The 18195-nt window shown below is 40.5% G+C and overlaps 1 protein-coding gene across 4 annotated transcripts in view; it reads right to left on the reverse strand.

Annotated features, from left to right (window-relative positions):
- Tbc1d19 (TBC1 domain family, member 19) overlaps window positions 1–18195 on the reverse strand; it is a 115951-nt gene that overhangs the window by 37791 nt on the left and 59965 nt on the right. For all 4 annotated transcript variants that reach the window (XR_015636536.1, NM_001106008.2, XM_087582522.1 and 1 more), the window contains exons 14-15: window positions 12340–12424; window positions 9509–9553 (exon numbers count right to left, since the gene is read on the reverse strand). Coding sequence is in view for 3 of the 4 variants with exons in the window: in NM_001106008.2 (NP_001099478.1) it covers window positions 9509–9553; window positions 12340–12424 (130 nt within the window). In the remaining variant the exon portion in view is untranslated. The remainder of the gene's footprint in view (window positions 1–9508; window positions 9554–12339; window positions 12425–18195) is intronic.

Here is an 18195-nt window from a genome sequence, read left to right on the forward strand (position 1 = left end):
GCAGTCCTAACTTCTGATAGCCAAATCTAGGGATCTCGCTGTCTGAGGTGGTTAAATTTGCTTCAGACAACTGAAGGTTACTTCTCATCCTTGACCTCACCACGTAATGGTGAGCTGGGCGGAGTAGGCTGTCTCCCTGCACTTCTGTTTATGTGTTTTGTTTCTCTGTGGTTCTTTGGCCATACTTAATCTCAGCGAGTTCCAAGACTCTCTCTATCAGAGTTCTCATTATTAATCTTTAATTGAAACCATGAAATCCCAGCATCCTGCCTTATTGTTGATGCTGTTTCTATGATTGCTCAGCACATCCCCTGACATACAGGAAAAGATCCTTTGGAGTGTTACTGCTTTCTACTTCTCCTTTGGTTCTGGTACCTGAGGGAGTATGTTGTCTCTCTCTGGTCAGCTGGGCTATATCACTAACATCATTCCTTTACAAACCTAAAACAGGACTCTAATCCTCAGTTCTGAAGAGGATGCTATCCTCTTCAGCCTTTGAGTGGACAGGGCTCAAAGCAATGATTTCCTCCTGCCCCCAGCCTACTCCTTCAAAGGTTTTTTTATTCCGTATTATTTTAGATTTTTGGATCTAAAATAATTTAGATCCAAAATTTAGATCCAAAATTTGGATCTAAAAAATTTTGGATTTTTAGATTCCGTATTATATTTTGATCATATTCAGGAACACTCTAGAATCAGCTCCCAGTAGTCCTTGAATTTCTTACCCAAAACAGTTCATCACAGAGTACTGCTGTACCAGCTGACCTGCCCTGAATGGATGAGGCACGACTCTGTGTGCCCAGACAACACTGCAATCCTAGCTTTCACTGTCTAACAGACATAGAGGTGAGTTATTTAACCTATTTATTCTTCTACAACTCTCTCAGGCTAAGGACAGTGACCCTTAAGCTGAGCTCACTCTTCTTAGTGACCACCCCATATTTCCAGGCCAAATTCCCTAAAGCCAGCTCACAAAGCTTGATTGTTCTTTTCAGTCCTGAAGAATATATATATTGCAGGATACAGAAGTGGTCCAAGGGTGGTTCTCTGTGAAAGCATCAACTGTATGAGAAAGGGGTGTGCTTACTGTATTCTAGGGACGGCTGAGGAGACAGAGAATCCAAACCTGGCCTTCCACATTGTTATAAAGGCATTTGTGTCCAGGCCAGAAAGCACAAAAAAAAGTTACTAGATTCTTGCTCTGGCTTACCACTTTTAATACTTAGATTTATGACAGACGAATCCTGTGAGGGATCCTGTGAGGTGAGGGAAAGCCTAGCTTTTCCCTATAGCACTGCCAACTGGAAGGTGAGATAGCAAAGCCCATGTGTGTCCTAAAGTCCAATACTTGACAAGTCAGCAATTAACACAAGTCGTTTTCCTTCTCTTACCTCACTGACCTATTTTTATTTTTGTAAAACATAAATCCTTTGCGTATAGGATAGATATTACTTATCCACCCACCAAGATAAGCACTGTAACAAGAATATACTTGTCATGCTTGCAGAAAGAGTCATGAAGTCTGCTGAGTCTGCCTCTGCTGTTTTTGAATGGTTTATTTGGTTACCTCCATCCAGGACCTGTAATTGGCTCTGGTGAGCTCTTACCTGTGGGTCTACAAAAGCCTCCTAATGTCTGCTCCTCCCTCCAAATGTTCAGCTCACTAACCAGCTTGTGAAATTGCTCGTTATCTTCTGAGAACAGCGCTGACGCTGTGAGGAAGGCGGGTATGTTCATGGCCTCCTGCTGCCCGTTCACTCACCCCTCGAGTAGCTCAGGCTGCACGCATCTCTGCTTCCTCTGTTGTCTGACCCTGAGTTTGGAGTCTCTGGGGTACAGCACACCAGATTCACCATCAGCAGGCTTTCAGACTTCAGTAGCTTTCACTGATAATTCTATATACAATGCATCCTACCAGAATCCTACTAAAGGGAGCTAGAAGCTAAAAATAAAAACAAAAATCGTTGCCCTCCTAACCCTAATTACACATTTATTTTGATAGAGCACCTGCATTTTTATGCTCCACCCCCTGTGATATTTCAAAATAAAGTAAAATATTTTTTAAAACCCTGTTTTTTGTCTTACTTGTTAAACCTTTACTGAAACACTTCAACCAGTGGGTTGAAATGAACACATTGTTATTTAAAACTACTACAAATTCTTATCATCTGCTAAGTGAGACATAGCATAATCAGGACAAGGCACTTTTAATAAAGATTACAGTGATTGGGCTAGTTATCTGCATAGCAATCAAAAGGGCTGTGCACATCAATATCACTCATGCTCAATTAAATTTCATCACATTCTCCTAAGATCTGAAATCATCAACTGCTTTACATAAAGCCAGGGCCACATTTCACATCATGTATTATCTTCAGAATCCAGCTCAGCATCCTCTATGAGGTGACATATAATTCTGTTTGTAAGTACAATAAAGGCCTGTAAATAAAACACTAAAGTAAAAATTTACTTATAAATGTGTGATTAAGATTTAGCATAGGATGTCCTCTTTGATTCAGTGTAAAGAACAAAAAATCAATGATGTCTTATAGTCATGATTTTGAATTCTTTGTGATTTTGGTTAAGTCATCAATCTTCTCTGAATCCTTATTCTAATTTATGCACTTTTACTGAGTCCCCTCAAATGTGAGTATTTAAAGTGTACTAATATAATCAGTATAATCTTTAGTACAACACAAATGTTTAATACCCATAGCTATTTAATACCCTCCAAATGGAAAGTGACACATGTAAGTGTAAGCAAAAATCCAAGAAAAGCCTAAGATTAAAGAGGGCTCCAAAAAGAAAGACAGTAAAATCCTCACTGGGGCAAAAAAGCAGGGAGCCCAAGGAGCACCCCAGGACAAACACTGGGTCTCTTGGATCGTAGGGTTGTTTCTTAGAGAGTTTCTTCAGAGCCCCTCCTCTGCCTCTAACGCTTTAGCTTTCCAAGAGGCAAGTTGTATTCACCCGGCTACTATCCAAGCACACGCCTTAAGTGCTGGGGCATTTCGGATTGGGCTTCTAAGTTCCACATATGCTATGGATTCATACCCCTTCCCTGCCCCTATGCATTGGAAGGTCTCAATGTTAACTGCACATCCCATGTGATATAACTAACAGACCCTTGCCAAAGCTCAGAAAACACTATCAAAACAAAACAAAAAACAAAACAAAACAAAACAAAACAAAAACCAAACAAATTTCGACATGCCAGAGACCTGAGATAGGAAAGGCTCCAGAGTGTCTATTAGGGTGAAACTAGCTTGAGCCTCCTACCAGTGGTAGATACGGAGCCTGAAGTGGCCACCTCTTGTAGCAAGGCAGGACTTCCAGTGGAGGGATAAGGACACTAACCCATGTATGAAATCTTCAACCCAGTATTTGTCCTGCATAGAAGAAGTACAGGGATAAAGATGGAGCAGAGACTGAGGGAGTGGCCAACAATGACTGCCCAACTTGAGACCCATCCCATGGGCAATGGGCAAGAACCAATCCCTGACACTTCGTTGTGCTTGCAGACAGGAGCCTAACACGATTGACCTTTGAGAGGCTATACCCAGCAGCCAACCAAAACAAGTGCACAGACCCACAGCTAAACATTAGATTAGACGGAGCTCAAGGAGATTTGGGGAAGAGTTGGGGGAAGGATTGAGGGACCTGGAGGGCATAGGCACTTCACAGGAAGCTCAACAAAATCAACTTATGTGGACCCTTGGGGGCTCCCAGAGACTGAACCACCAACCAAAGAGCACGCACGGGCTGGACCTGGGCCTCAGGTCACTTCATTTCGCACCAGATGAAGTGCTTATACCCTTTCACTTGGAATTCCTTAGTACAGATTATTACATTCGTTTGTTGAGATAATAAATTCCTCTGTATTCTCATCTTACACAGAACCAACATGTCAGTAAAGATAGAGATCAAGAGAATGGATAAATTGGATTTTTCATTATCTTTATAAACTAAGACTTTTAAAACATGACTTTGATACTTTAGTAATTAAAAATTTTCAAACCATTACAATAAAAACAACATCTAAATGTGAATCCAGAGGTCATTTTAAAAATAAAATTTTAATGAGTTTTTGCATTTCTACCTAAATTTATGTTCTAAATATATATGAGGTTATATGGTACTTTAAATTTATTTAATTAATATAGATGATAAAAAAGTTATCAATTTTACACTTGCAAAGACATTTAAAGTAATATATTTTCATTATTTTTTCAGGAGTCTTCCCTCATCTTTTGTTATGAGGTTATTCTGTGTGCTGTAAGATGTTAGTAGCATCCCATTCCCACGCTGGGATTTGGCCAAGTCTCCTGATAAGGGCAATGTCCTTAGGGGTGTGTGTGTGTGTGTGTGTGTGTGTGTGTGTGTGTGTGTGTGTATGCTGGGGATTATTAGCCTCTGCTGACAACCACTGTTCTAGAGCCCAGAACTTCCCTACTTAATGCTATTTAGTGATTAATGATTGCTATATGACCTTAAAAATCACAGTTAAGTGTCAATTTTTCATGTTGGCCTAGGAAATCTCATTTCTCTTCTTGTTCCTCTGGACTCTTGTATGCTAGCTCCCCCATTTATTTGCACATTGATTCTATAATGTTTATTGAGCATAGACTTCATGTTACATGACTGCAAATGCTGCATATATTCAAGTTTACATTTTAAGAACACTCACATTCTACATAGCAGACAGGATGATTTTTGAAAGTACCAATCAGAAAGTGGAGGAGAGACATCACTGAGAAGAAGTGGGGAAAGAACTCCCAAGCACTACTCCCTTCCTGTATGGCTTAACTGAAAAAAAAATTGCTAGAGTCAATCTTTGTAACATTCTGCTATCTAATCAAAAGTTAATCTTATACACTAAAATCTGGTACGTTATCGCTCCTTCTCTCCAGCTTGGCTACAGCAGTTAAACAGCAGCCCACCTTCCTAGCACAACGTGTTGGTGAAGATCTACAGATCTTTTATGGAAAAAAAAGTGCCTTTGTGTTTTACCTGTGTAGCAGCTCAGGTACGTGAGGGATGGGCTCAGGTGTGCTTTGCTGTACCTGCTAGCCCCAGTGGTTTCTCAGGACTGAAGTGGCTTTTCAGATAGCATCATGTAAAAGCTCATTTGTCAAGAGCATTTAGAGGAAAATACATTACCTGTGGCCCCAAAGAAGAAATAACAGATGAGGAAAATAACAGATTGAAAAGCATGGGATATGGGGAATGAGGACTTTGAAGTAAGTCTCCCTTGTATAGCACACAGAAGGATCTAGGGAAGGACTGAGGACATAGGCTTTCACTTCAGACTTTTAGCCTCAAAAGGAGTGAGGACTAGTGTAGAGTTGTGAATGGCTTAGCTAAGCTTCACGGCGTGACCCACTCCAAGTCAGTTTGCAAACACTAAGAGATGTCATAATTTTGAATTAAAAACATTTAAGGAAATGCTTATCAGATTACTAGCTTACCATTAATCTAAAAAGATCAGAGATTTCAGTAGGCAAAAAGAATAATTATAGAAAGTTTACTAAAATTTAGTAATGATTTAAAGTTTAGAAATATTTTCCTAAATTATTTAACAAACAATTATCAAGTGCAAGCAACAACAGTGAATTCTGGAGGGAGGCAGTCTGATTCCCAGAATTATCACAATATAGTAGGGAAGAGAGCCAGTTTTCAGCAATGGAAAAAAAATCTACTAGGCAAATAAACCAAGCACAGCTCTTACAGCTCATCCACAAGGGGAAGTAAAAATAAATGAGTAGAAACCGTCCTTGAGGAGTCCTAGACGGATCTCCGTCAATCATATCCCACCCTGGTCTGGCATGTACCAGCTCACTAGAAGTCAGACTTACCCTTTGTGGTGCTCTTCAAACCATCAGACTGGGCCTTACATGTGCTAAGTTCTCTCTCCAGAATGTTCTTTCCTGCTGTTTTGCATAGCCCACTCTGCTCAGTTGGACTCCACTCTTTTCTACTTCCTCAGAGGTACCTTTTTATCTGCCTTATCTAGACTAGCTTGGCCTTCCCTAAGCCCCCACACTTTCTGATACCTGGACTGTTCAGTTAACCCTCTCAAATATATCTTCTCTTTCTTGAATATCTACTTTACTAGCACGAAAGGTCCTTGGCAGAAGGTCCTTTATTTGTGTACTACACTGTGGGTCACTCGAGAACTGAGTCAGAACAGGAAGTGACTAGAATAGAATACATACATGAAGAGCTTATAGGACATCTGTGAGGTGTCTCCCTGAGCTCAGAAATCTTGTTTAACAAGAACTTAATGTATTAGAGGGGAAGTGTTTAGTGATGATTCTTTCATAAGCTAATGTCTCGGGCCACCATGGCCTTCAATTCCATCCTTGGGAAGGTGGTGGCAGGTGTTTGCAGGGAAGATGTGGGTGGTGGTGAGAAAACTCTGTCCAAGGAAGCAGCTGCTGCTCAGGGGCTGGTGGTACTTCAGAGAGTGTTAGGTAAATGTCTCTACCCAAGAAGGCCAGGCCGGTTTGACTGCTCTATAGATGACCCTCAAATTTTAAAGAGATGTTATTCTGGCAGAGGTAGTGTCGAATGATGTTTAGGATCGCCTAAGCTTCAACAGAAGGTGTCTGTACACTAAGACAGGCATCCTTGATCCTGTAAGTCCTAAAACCGCCTAAGCAGTGGCTCTGTGGAATTAAACTTATGAACAGCTGTGACTTTAATCTCAGTTTATATTCAAGTATTTATTTCTAGTGTGTGTAGAAATCTTTCTAGAACTACTAAATGCAACTCTTTGCTTTGTTGATATTGCAGTCACTTTCTTTTCTTTCCAAACATACTGTAATAACATTCACTGTGGCTTAGGGGCAAGTGATAAAAATACTGTTTCTGAAGCCAGAGAACTTGGGTTCAAATCCTGCTTTTGTCACTCGCTCGCTGGGCACATGAACCCTATGTGCCTCAGCTCCTTTGTAAACTGAATAACAGTAGTACTTGTAGCATAGGGTTATTATAAGGGTTATATTATAAGGATTATATCGTATGAATAAGGAGTAATACATACAATATACTTAACATAATTCTAGCTGCACAGCTCAGAAGATATTAGCTGATGTATCCACAACTACATCTAAATTATTACTAACAACTCACATATATGTGACTTGAAGTTATTATAAAGATCTGATCTTAGGACTGGAGATAAGAACACAGTGGGAGAGTATGTACCTCACATAAATGACACATGGCATTAACACCCAGTGCCACACACATATACAAAAGAGCTGAAATTACAATGTATTACAATCTACAACCTTTGTAAACCCTTGTAAAGGGCTTTTCTATCCATCAGTCCCAGGTGACTTGCTGGAGTGCTTCTGCATAACGCTCTATAGTGTGAGGTGGTCTGACAGCTGCTGGTCATTCCCTACCTGTGTCAGCCACTGATCATACTTCCTGTTGAGAGAGCATGAGGCAGGCTTGCCAGCATGTATTTAAGTAAAAGCAAAGATCTTGTGGTGTCTCCTGTTACCTTGAGTCTATGAACACACTTTTTCAGCTACTCACATTTTTTTTCTGATTTTTCTACTTTTTAAATATAAAAAGTTATTGGAAAATTAAGTCCCTGGGATGAAGGACAAAACAACAATTTTGTGTCTACACAGAGATGTTAAAATTCACACACATATTAATTTAGTTCAAATGAGTGTTGCAATACTATTATATGCTAGATACTGAGAGATTAATAATGGAATGAGAATATGGTTGTGAACTTTCTAAAGTTTGCAACATTGAGAAGGAGATGGAGTTGAGAGAAACCAAAGTTTTCTGCCACAGTCCATGAGAGCCTAGAGAAGGGCCCTTAGCTAGGGCTTCAGTGATGCATCCAAACAGGATTATGCCTGAACTAAGCCTCCACGATGGCCAAAGGAGACAGGGCTGCATGGTCTACTCAAACCTGGAAACAACAGCTCGCATGAGGTAAGAAGCGACATAGTGTCTGTGTCAGAGTCTGTGAGAATAAATAGTTGGATATTGATATTAATTTTTAAAAAGTGAGGTAGGAAATGGTAATTTATGAAGCTAGGTAGTAGTAGACTATACACTGGTGAGACTCCAGGGGTCCCACTGTGTATGTCATACGGAGAAGCCTGGGGTATTAAACTTTCAGCAATACTAAGGAGCTTTAAGAAAATTAGAAATTTTCTGATTTTGATTTTGGATGAATAACTGAGGACTAAAAATGTTAGGGAGGAAACACCAGTATAGATGGTCATTACACCTACACTGGCTATGGCAAGATCATGGTGGGCAAGGCAGCAGTAAGAGTGAGAACATGATGACCCCAAATGAGAGCGAAATGCATAGAAGACAGATGGGGAGGTGCAAGCCTGGGCTGTCTACAGTTCTACAACTTCCAGGATTCAGGCCTTGAGTGGCAGGCTAGATGAAAATGGCAGCTGACTGAGACAGGTTGTCTGCTTGTTATTTTAATTCTTTTTCTCTTGAGGGGCACAGGAAAATATATATGCTCAGCTGGGTCATATTAGTTTTAAGGTAATCACAGAAGAGGTTAGAACTAGAAAGGAAGTTTAGAAATTAACAAATAGATCCATGAAAGCAGATAGAAACTTAGGGGAATACGTGAGGAAAGAGAGCAACCAAACAAGAGTATAAGGAACCAGGATCACAGGGCCAAAAGGCAGGACCTAGAACAGGCAGGAAATACCCAGCAATCAGACAGTGCCAGAAACTGCTAAATGCAATCATCATGGCTGTATTTTCTGCACCCAAAGTGAGGCCCTGTCCTGGTATCTCACAACACACCTCATGTGATCATTAGCCACAGGCTAGGTTAATGAAACTCAAGGTCACGGAAGTTGTATAACTTACCAAGGTCAGCGAGTGAATTGGCAGAGCTTGGACCTGAACCCAGATCCACTGTCCAAGCTCTGACTTCCTTTAAAGCAAAAGTTCCACAGGGTGTGGATTAAGACCATCAGGACAAGGACGTTATATGCCACATTTCTAAGCATACTAAAAGACCTGACATTAAATGTCTAAATAGTAAATACAGGGTCATATGCGATCACTTCTCAGAAGTCAATGATTTCCTTCAGAATCTTGTATTTAATAAATACCACACTGGCCACTTATAAAGACAATGAACTGCAACACACACAAGGCACTCTGTTCCCCTCATTCTGTGCTGTGCCAATGACATAACAAGAAGCCTTCCTCAAGGAAAACCGCATGCTTAGATGTGGGCATTTATGCTGACTCAGCTTCTCACAAACTTCTATTGGTCCTAAGAAGAGCTGGAAAGATGTGCAGAGTTTGGCATTAAACTACACAAACATGAAGAAGTCACTAAAATGGACCTTTTCCAGGAGGAAGGGTTATTTTAGATGATAATTTGTGTTCCATTTTCAGGACAGAATGAGAAAGTTACACCACCACCCCTCCCCCCAGTACAAAAGCTGTTATTTCTCCATTTCCCTCCAAAGGAAGCAGTAACATCACTCACCATTGGGTGGATAGAAGACAGCATATTCTTCTAATCCTAGTTTTCCTGTAAGGGAAGGTCATATACTCAGTAAAGTTTCAAAAAGCAACCTTCTGTGAATGTCCTAATAAGTAATGGATAATGAATGGAATTTTTAAAATAACCATAGTCCAACTTTATTTCATTTCATGATATGGAATTAGTTGAAAATCTTTAAACAAAAATCTCTTGAAAGCCCTTTAAGAATTAAACTCAAGGAGCTGGAGAGATGGCTCAGCGGTTAAGAGCACTGACTGCTCTTGCAGAGGTCCTGAGTTCAATTCCCAGCAACCACATGGTGGCTCACAACCATCCTTACTGGGATTTGATGCCCTCTTCTGGTGTGTCTGAAGACAGGGACAGTGTATTCATAAAGCAAATAAAGAAATCTTTAACAAAAAATAATTAAACTCAATAATTTGATTAAACAATGTTTTCAAATTTTCTTAAGCATAGATTTATTTTTCTGAATTTAACAACCCTGTTGCTTAAAGTAAATCTGAAGTCTTGCCATATCCTATTAGTTTATGTTTTAGAAAATGTGCTGGAGTTACAAATTAAATATCTTCAACTATATCACAGTCATATATCCTGCCTCCCAACACAGTCTATGTGATTAGGGAGAAAGGATAAACAGTTGCAAACAAAACTGTTGTATAAAAGTTCCTTCTTTATACTGTCCACAGCTTCTCACTCTTCCTGTCTCCACTAAGTAACTTCAGGAGGTGGGCTTCAGAGTGTCACATCACCTTACCACAAGCTACAGCCATCTGAAAGGATCATTGACTGAAAAAAAAGTCTCCATAAGACCAGAGTGTAAGTAGACAAGCCTTACCAATCAATGGGGGAAGACCCAGCCTATTGTGGGTGAGAACATCCCTGGGGTGGTAGTCCTCAGTTCTATAAGAAAGCAGGCCCTGAAAGCCATGTGGAGCAAGTCAGTAGTCAGCACCCCTCCATGGCCTCTGCATCACCTCCTGCCTCCAGGTTCCTGCCCTGTGTGAGTTCCTGACTTCCTTAATGATGAGTTGTGACTTGGAATTGTAGCCAAATAAACCCTTTCCTCCCCACGCTGCTTGAGTGTCTCATCACAGCAACAGAAACCCTGACCATGTGGCTTCTATCTCCAGAACCCCAAGTTATTAAAAAGACAGTCATTCTTGCACTGGGATTTAAATTAAAAATCATTATTAAGGTTTTCTTTTTAAATTGTTTTTAAGAGAGATGATAGGAGTAAATAGCAGGGCTATCTTAGGCTAAGGTGAAGACTCACAGGGCTGATCTTTGTGTGAAGGAAGAAGGGAATGGTGAACAAACAGATCCACAATTGAGCACAGCAGCAGGCATCGAGACAAGTACAGCAAATACAGGGTACAGTCCCCACCCAGAGGTTTGTAATCCAGACCAAACCACAAAATAATACAATATGTTTGCTGACTTCTTCTAAATGGGTTTTTAAGGGTTTCAGTGCTCAGGGGGGAGGGAAATTGATGATAGGTTGGTAGACATGACATGGAGGCTAGCTCACCAAGGGCTATTATTTGTGGTGACAGAATATGAAGCTTTTCATGCACTGGGCAATATAGGGGCTAGAATGAATATTGTACATTGTGAGATTACCAGGGAAGGAAAGAAAGCTCGCTTAAGTTGGTGTGGGCATGTGGAGGGTCTTAAAATTACAGTTTGTTTTAGCCCATTAGGTAACTAAGTTTTATGATAACTCTGTGTACAGGATGAGATGAAAGGCTGTGTGTAGTATATGCATATTCGTGTGAGTGTGTATGTTTACATGCACAGGCAGTGTGTGTGTGTGTGTGTGTGTGTGTGTGTGTGTGTGTATTTTTGCATGTAGAGACAAGAGATCAGTTAGCTGTCTTCCTAGACCACCGTCAACCCTGTTTTCTGAATGTTTAGCTAGGATGACCAGCTAATGAGCATCTGGGACCCACGTGTCCCTGTTCCCCAGTGCTAGGGCTATAGGCACGCTGCTCTGTGTGGCTTCACTGGGGAACCAGAGTCAGGCTCTCATGTTTGCACCACAGCCACTTTATCCACTGAGCCATTTCCTCAGCCCAATACCTTCCTAAGATAAAAGAAGAGGAAGTTTTTATGTATTCATTTCAGAATCAAAGCAGCCCACATTGGGAAAGAGCCTGACTCCAACACAAGCTAATGTGGTCTGTCCTAGAGCAAGAATGGCAATAGGCAGGCAGCGATGAAATCCTAAAGAAGTAGTGTTTCTTCCTGGAAGCAGCAGAAGGGCTGCACACAGACAGCAGGGCAGTGAGAGTTTAGTGCTTGGGGCTAGCTTAGTCTTCAGGTGAGGACAGGACACTGCGATGGTACATGGACATGTTGAGGCAGCTAGCAGTAAAGAACACTAGACTAGAAATTAGAGGGGTAACGTAGCACATATACCATACCATAGTGTTTAAGTGTAGCAGAACTAGAATTCAAAGACTAATTTACTAAAAGAACATTAAGAAAAATTGAAAAGACAAATCTCTACAATGAATTCATGGTTAGGGAGAAGACAAAAACAACATGTTTGGCACAAATGGGGGAGAGGAGGCAGGAGATGTCAAGAACCAAAAAGGCAACCAAAATGGGATCTCTTTAACTACCAGAGAATGATCTGTGATCTGTTGCTTGGGTGCTGACATTGAAAGGAAAAGACACTAATTACTACTGCAGAGAAATTGGAAATAATTTTCAACTTAAAAATTGGAAATACCAATATGAAATATTCAAACATTCTTGGAATGATCATTAAAGTCTTTAGTAATTTCTCCTTAGAATTATTAAAACATTACCTCTGATGTATGATTTCGGTGGTGAAGCACTGTTGTATGCAAAGTGACCCAGCACAGACGTATCCCGTGAAAAGCAAAGTAACACCTGGGTAGAACATTGGGAAAATGAACAGTCAGCACTGCTATGGAACAACTGACAGTAATTAAATTATCTTTCATTTCATAAAGAGGAGGCCCTGGAATGGAACTGCTCATGTTCAGTGTGTCGTTTTGCAATGGGAACAGTGCCCTCTATTGGCACACCTACATCAAATGTTCACAGAGAGACTCCCCATGAATGCAGCCAGTTCTCATAAATTTTCCCTATTTGCTCCCCAGACTTTGAACAGTAGAAAACAAAAGTTGTTAACTATGAGTTGATTTTCCTATGTTTTCTCTAGAAATGAAAATCACATGTGAGAAACTTAACAGATGAGAACTACATCAGGGTACCCATGGGTAATCACACACAAGCACTGAGTGGGCTAGGAAATTGGAACCAGACTTAATTGGTGTGCAGTTCACACTTGGGCATGTCAAGAATGAGGAGGGCATCTCCATTCTCAACAAAGATGGCAGCAGCAAAGGAAAGGTTTTCCCAAATACAAGTAGAAACTGGCTATCCCAGCCAGCAGGGGCACATGGCAACTCTATCAAGAGCTAAAATAGAGAGGGTGCAATCAGGACCAAGGCTTCCTGATAGACGAAATTGGATTGCTGACACTAGCTTGAAATTTGAGGGCAGGAGTCCAGTGCCAGGAAGATGAAAGGACATCTAGAAGACCCGGGAATCTAAAGATACCACAAAAACTGGAGGAAATGGGCCCAGAGTGAGGAATGGATTAGAAACCTTTGGGTCAGGGCTCTTGGCCATGTAGACAATGTTGCTGGACATGAAGGGAGCTCCAGTTTATTAACTGAATGACAAGGTCGGGTGACTGGACTTCTAAGCATTTGTGTTCTTACATGCAATATTAATGTAATAATGATGCTTCAACCAAAGTGTATTGTGGGGAATAATTGGAAGTGTTTAGAAAAATACTTGGGATGTCACATGATTAAAATGTTCTCTACAGCTGTTACTACATTACTACTAATTTTCTATATTGTTATTCTTGGCTATTAATATATTTGTTTTGGATTTATTTATATTGCTCAATTGTCATGTTTCTTCAACTTAAAATTTTATATATCTGGAAAATACTCCAGCAATGTATTTTTGAATGATCCCCCATTGTTCTCTATTTACCTTTAGAAAACTTTATAAGGATGGTCTACACTTGTCCAACGTGCTTTCCTTTAAAATTATTTTTGTCACTCTGATGTCCACTTTGGAGGACATCCATTTCTAAAAAATCAGTTGGCTAACTGTCTGCTTTCACTCTTACCTCACCAAGCACGAATCTCAGTGTGAAGGAGGGGTACATCACAAGAAAGAACACAAACAAGGCCTTGAGCTCAGCTGAAGGGAGGGAACGGACAGCAAGTGTACTGAGTGATACATCAGTCAGTGCATTAGGTAGGAACAAGATAAAGGAGGCCCAGAGAAGGGCTTGGCATTCTATAGAAAGTGGCTATTCAGAAGGTGCCCTCTGGCCAAACACTGAAAAGGGCTGAGAAACTGACTGAGGGGGCTAACTGGGGAAGAGTACCTTGGGAGGGAGAGGCAGCAGTTGGAAGTTAGTTGAGAGAGAAGGCTCTGGGGCTGTGGAGATGGAGCACAGATGCCAGCAGTTCTTTTCTCTCTCCAATCCTTTCCAAATAGCCCCCATCTTATTTCATTCAAATTCATAGCCTCTTTCTTTTTAACTGTTCGTTCTCTCCCTCCCTCCCTTCCTTCCTCTCCCCCCTTCTGTGTTCCTAAATCTATAAATACAACCTACTCAACCCATATTCTATTACTTGTATGTGTATGTTTCCAGAGCTAACCATTTTAACCATTTGGTATTGGATAAACAACTGGTATACTTTTCCCTGGAGAAGAATATTTCTGATCTCAGCATTCCTTAGTTCTTGTACTACTTTGTTAGAGTTGAAGCCTTGTAAGCTATGTCCCTTCCATGTTATTATGTCTACTGAAGTTGTCCTTGTTCAGGTCATGTTTAGTCAGCGATACTGGTGGACTTCATGGATGTAGCCTCTCTAAGAGATTTCTAGCGGACACAATCTCACAGTAAACTTCCTCTTCCCCTGTCTTACTTTCTGCTCCCTCTTCCACAATGATCCCTGAGCCATATTTGTAGGAATTATGTTCTAGATGTATCAGTTGGGACTGGGGTCTATAACTGATCAATTGTAATGGTCTCAATCTGTTTCACAATAACCCTTAGGGTTCAATATGTGCCTTCAAACCCTAGTACGTCTAATTGGACTTAATGCAGACTCAGGAAGAGGGAAATCAAGTCTGGTACCGAAAACCTAGCCAACTACCTAGGCCTAATGAAGTCACAGATCTTGGAGTAGAATCTATAACAGCCACTTTACTAAAAACCAGCACAATCCCTAACTAAATTCTAAATATTTACCTTTATACTCATAGATAAGAGTAGTTGACCTTTTCTCTTGCCAGACTTTCAAGTACTTTTGCATGTGTGTGTGTGTGTATATATATATATATATATATATATATATATATATATATGTATAGGTTAGAATAATGCTCCAAAGATACTCAAATCTCAGTCTTTGGGACCTGTAGCTATCTGGTATTCTGTGATAAAAGTAATGTAATTGGATCAGTGGAGACTAGTCTTCAGAACTAAGCATTTTGATTGGTTGTAGTTTTCTGTAATAGTCTCTGTCTTATGCAAAACAAGTTTCCTTGATAATAGATGAGAACTATGCTTACTTGTGGGAATAAAGACAAATATTTAGAATGCAGCTAGGAATTGTGCTGGTTTAATAAAGTAGTAGTTGTAGGTATTTGTCCAAGATACGTGACTTCACTAGGCCCAGGAAGTTGGCTAGGTTTTCAGTACTAGGCATCATTTTCCTCTTGTTTAACAAGCCTTAAGCCTAACTCATTACTGCCAAGTTCCACATGCCACTATTGCACACTTAGGGTTATCATTCCATGCTGGTTGTTGTTGTGGTTTGTAGGCAGCACAGCTGGGTAGGACCTCTAGTTGCTTCCTCCCTTAGAAGCTGGCACAGTGCCTTCTGTACCATAAAAGCAAGTCCTCAGGGAGGAGGCTTTTGGGTCAGTTCCAGTTCAGGGACCTCTGGGCCCTTACCTTAAAGTGCATTGTGTTTTTAGCAATAGGGACTTCTCCTCTACTTTGGGTAGAATCAAGAGCAATAACAATAGCCTATAATACTTTGGGAGCCTCTTGGCCAACTCCTGCACCTAGGACTTGGGGATCATTTTGAAGAGGGGCAGAAAGATTGTAACAGAAGAGCACACAGTTTGCTGTGAGATTGTGTCTCCTAGAACTGTGTAAAGCTACACCCATGAAATCTTAGCAACACAGTTGCCTGAATATGAGCTGAACAAGGAAGAGACTTAGAGACATGCAAATGTGGAAGGGGGAAACTCAAGAGGCCTCAATCCTAGATAAAGAACCACAGTCAACCAAGGAATGCTGAGAGCTGGAGAAATAGTCTTCCCCTGGGAAGAGCATGCCAACTGCTTATCTAATACCAAATGGTCACCTCTGGAAACATAAATACAAGTAACATTATATGGACTGAGTAGGTTATATTTATGTACTTTGGAATATATAAATATATTTGAAAGTTAAACAATTATACAGATAAGGGCCATGAATTTGAAAGAAAGCAAGTTGTCAAGAGGGCATGGAAGGAGGAAAAGGGAAGGCATAAATGTTCTAATTATAACATAAAAATAATTTTAAAAATTGGTTTTATAGATGACATTAAATTCACAATCATAAATGGTAAGATTATCCAGGATTATATGACTGGACCCAACATAATCATAAGGATCTTATAAATGAGACACAGAAGATAGGAAGTCAAAGTGTCATACTATCTGCTGGCTTTGAAAATGAGGGAAACAGCAGGGGGCAAAGAATAAAAATACATTCTGGAAACAGGGTAAGAGAAAGACATGGGCTCTTCTTCAGAGCCCCCAAAGTAACCCAGCCCCATGAAACATGAATATAGTCAAGTAAAGCCATTCAGATTTCTATGTTTAGAAACTCAAGAGGATTTATTTAGTTCAAACCAGTGAATTATAATAATGCATTATAGTCACAAGTTAATACAGTAAATAAATGAACCCAATAAATAAATCTAAGGAAAGGAAAAATACCCAAATATAAACCTGTAGCAATCTACAGTTGCCTTAGAGAGGAAAATCCAAGGAAATGTCTATATCAATGTCCCCTCAGTTTCGCAGGCTGAGGTAGCACAGTAACTTTAGAAGAAGCTCTGTGATTAAATATATCCCCATAGAGGCCCTGCTGCCTGTGGGCCTCAAAGAAGGCAGGACATCTGAGACTTCTCTAAGGAGAATCCTGGGACTGTAAAGTGAGAATGGCAGAGGTAGTGTGTTAGACAGTATGTCCTGGGGTGCAACCCTGGGAGACAAGCAGAGAGCTGCCAACCCCAGCACTAGTCTGAGTGTGGCTAACTCTGATTTCTCTATCTGCCAATAGATGCAGGCTCATTGGAGATCTGCTAGGTTACATACTCTGAAAGGCCTGCTTACCTATTGACTAAAAAAAAAATAAATGTACTAAGTGAGATTACTCACAGCTAGGAGCTCTGTTGTTGAGAAGAAAGATAGGAACCAGGCACTGATGTGAAGTGTCAGTTGATACTACAGAGTCAGACCACGAATGTCTACAAAGAGCTTTCTTAAATATGACAAAGTATATTTTTATAAATGTTTCTAAAGAAATAGGTTGTTTGTGTAATGAAACCACAAAAAAATGGTAGATACCAGCTGAGCAACACCTTTATCATATAAATGCTAAACATCTTCCCATTTGTGTATTTGAGTATTTTCTCCAAGCAAATGAAGAAATGATACATTTTTCAAGAATGGCTTTCAAAGTATTTTACCCTGAATTAAATTTTTATAAATTAAAGGGCAGCTTGGCTTGCTGAGTTTTAGAAAGGGATGGGATTGGTTCGGGGTCTTTGTAGTTGTATGAAGCTGGCATCTTATCTCTTGCCTTTTCATCTGTTAAAAACACATCAAGTTGCCCTGGAGAGCCAAGCATGCCAGTGATCCCTGTGCTTGAGATCTGACTAAGGCAGGAGGATCACTAGTTTCAGGACAGCAGGGGCTACATAGCAAGATGCTATTGAAAAATCAAACCCAAACAATGGGGATGTAGGAATTGGCCATCGAGAGACGTACACTAAGATAATGAATTAGGGAGCACACAAAGCTACTTTCTATCCAGAAAACTAGCAAGCTGGCAGATATGTCGGGGAAGCAGGGAGTCTATCAACATCTTGGAATTTCGGGGAGACCTTCAGTGGTTAAGTTGTGGTTAATCTGGTCAATGCCAGCTGGTAACACATCACCATTTACCCACTCCCCATGCCACATTGTCAACGAGCAGTTGTACATGTTCTTAAGGCTCTTTCAAAGAAAGCAAATACTACCATGTATAACCTCGGACAATACAAAGGCTATTTTCACTGAATTTGTATGTAACCAGTTTTCTAGTTACGATTGCCGCCCCCTTAAAGTATATGCCCTACAAAATTCCAGCATGCCTGACACTTCTATAAAGACAGAGAAATTCAACTGAGAATTCCACATCAACGTGTGAGTGAGCAGTTCTTCCTTGCTTGTACTGGAAAGTTGCACTACTGCAGAGCTGTACAACACACTGGACACCGTGACCTGGCCTGCTGATTACTACTTCTGCCCAGGGTGCTGCAGAGGCAGCCAATGTG

The sequence above is a fragment of the Rattus norvegicus genome, chromosome 14 (assembly GCF_021556685.1).
Source record: "Rattus norvegicus strain SHRSP/BbbUtx chromosome 14, alternate assembly SHRSP_T2T, whole genome shotgun sequence".
Classification (NCBI taxonomy): domain Eukaryota; kingdom Metazoa; phylum Chordata; class Mammalia; order Rodentia; family Muridae; genus Rattus; species Rattus norvegicus.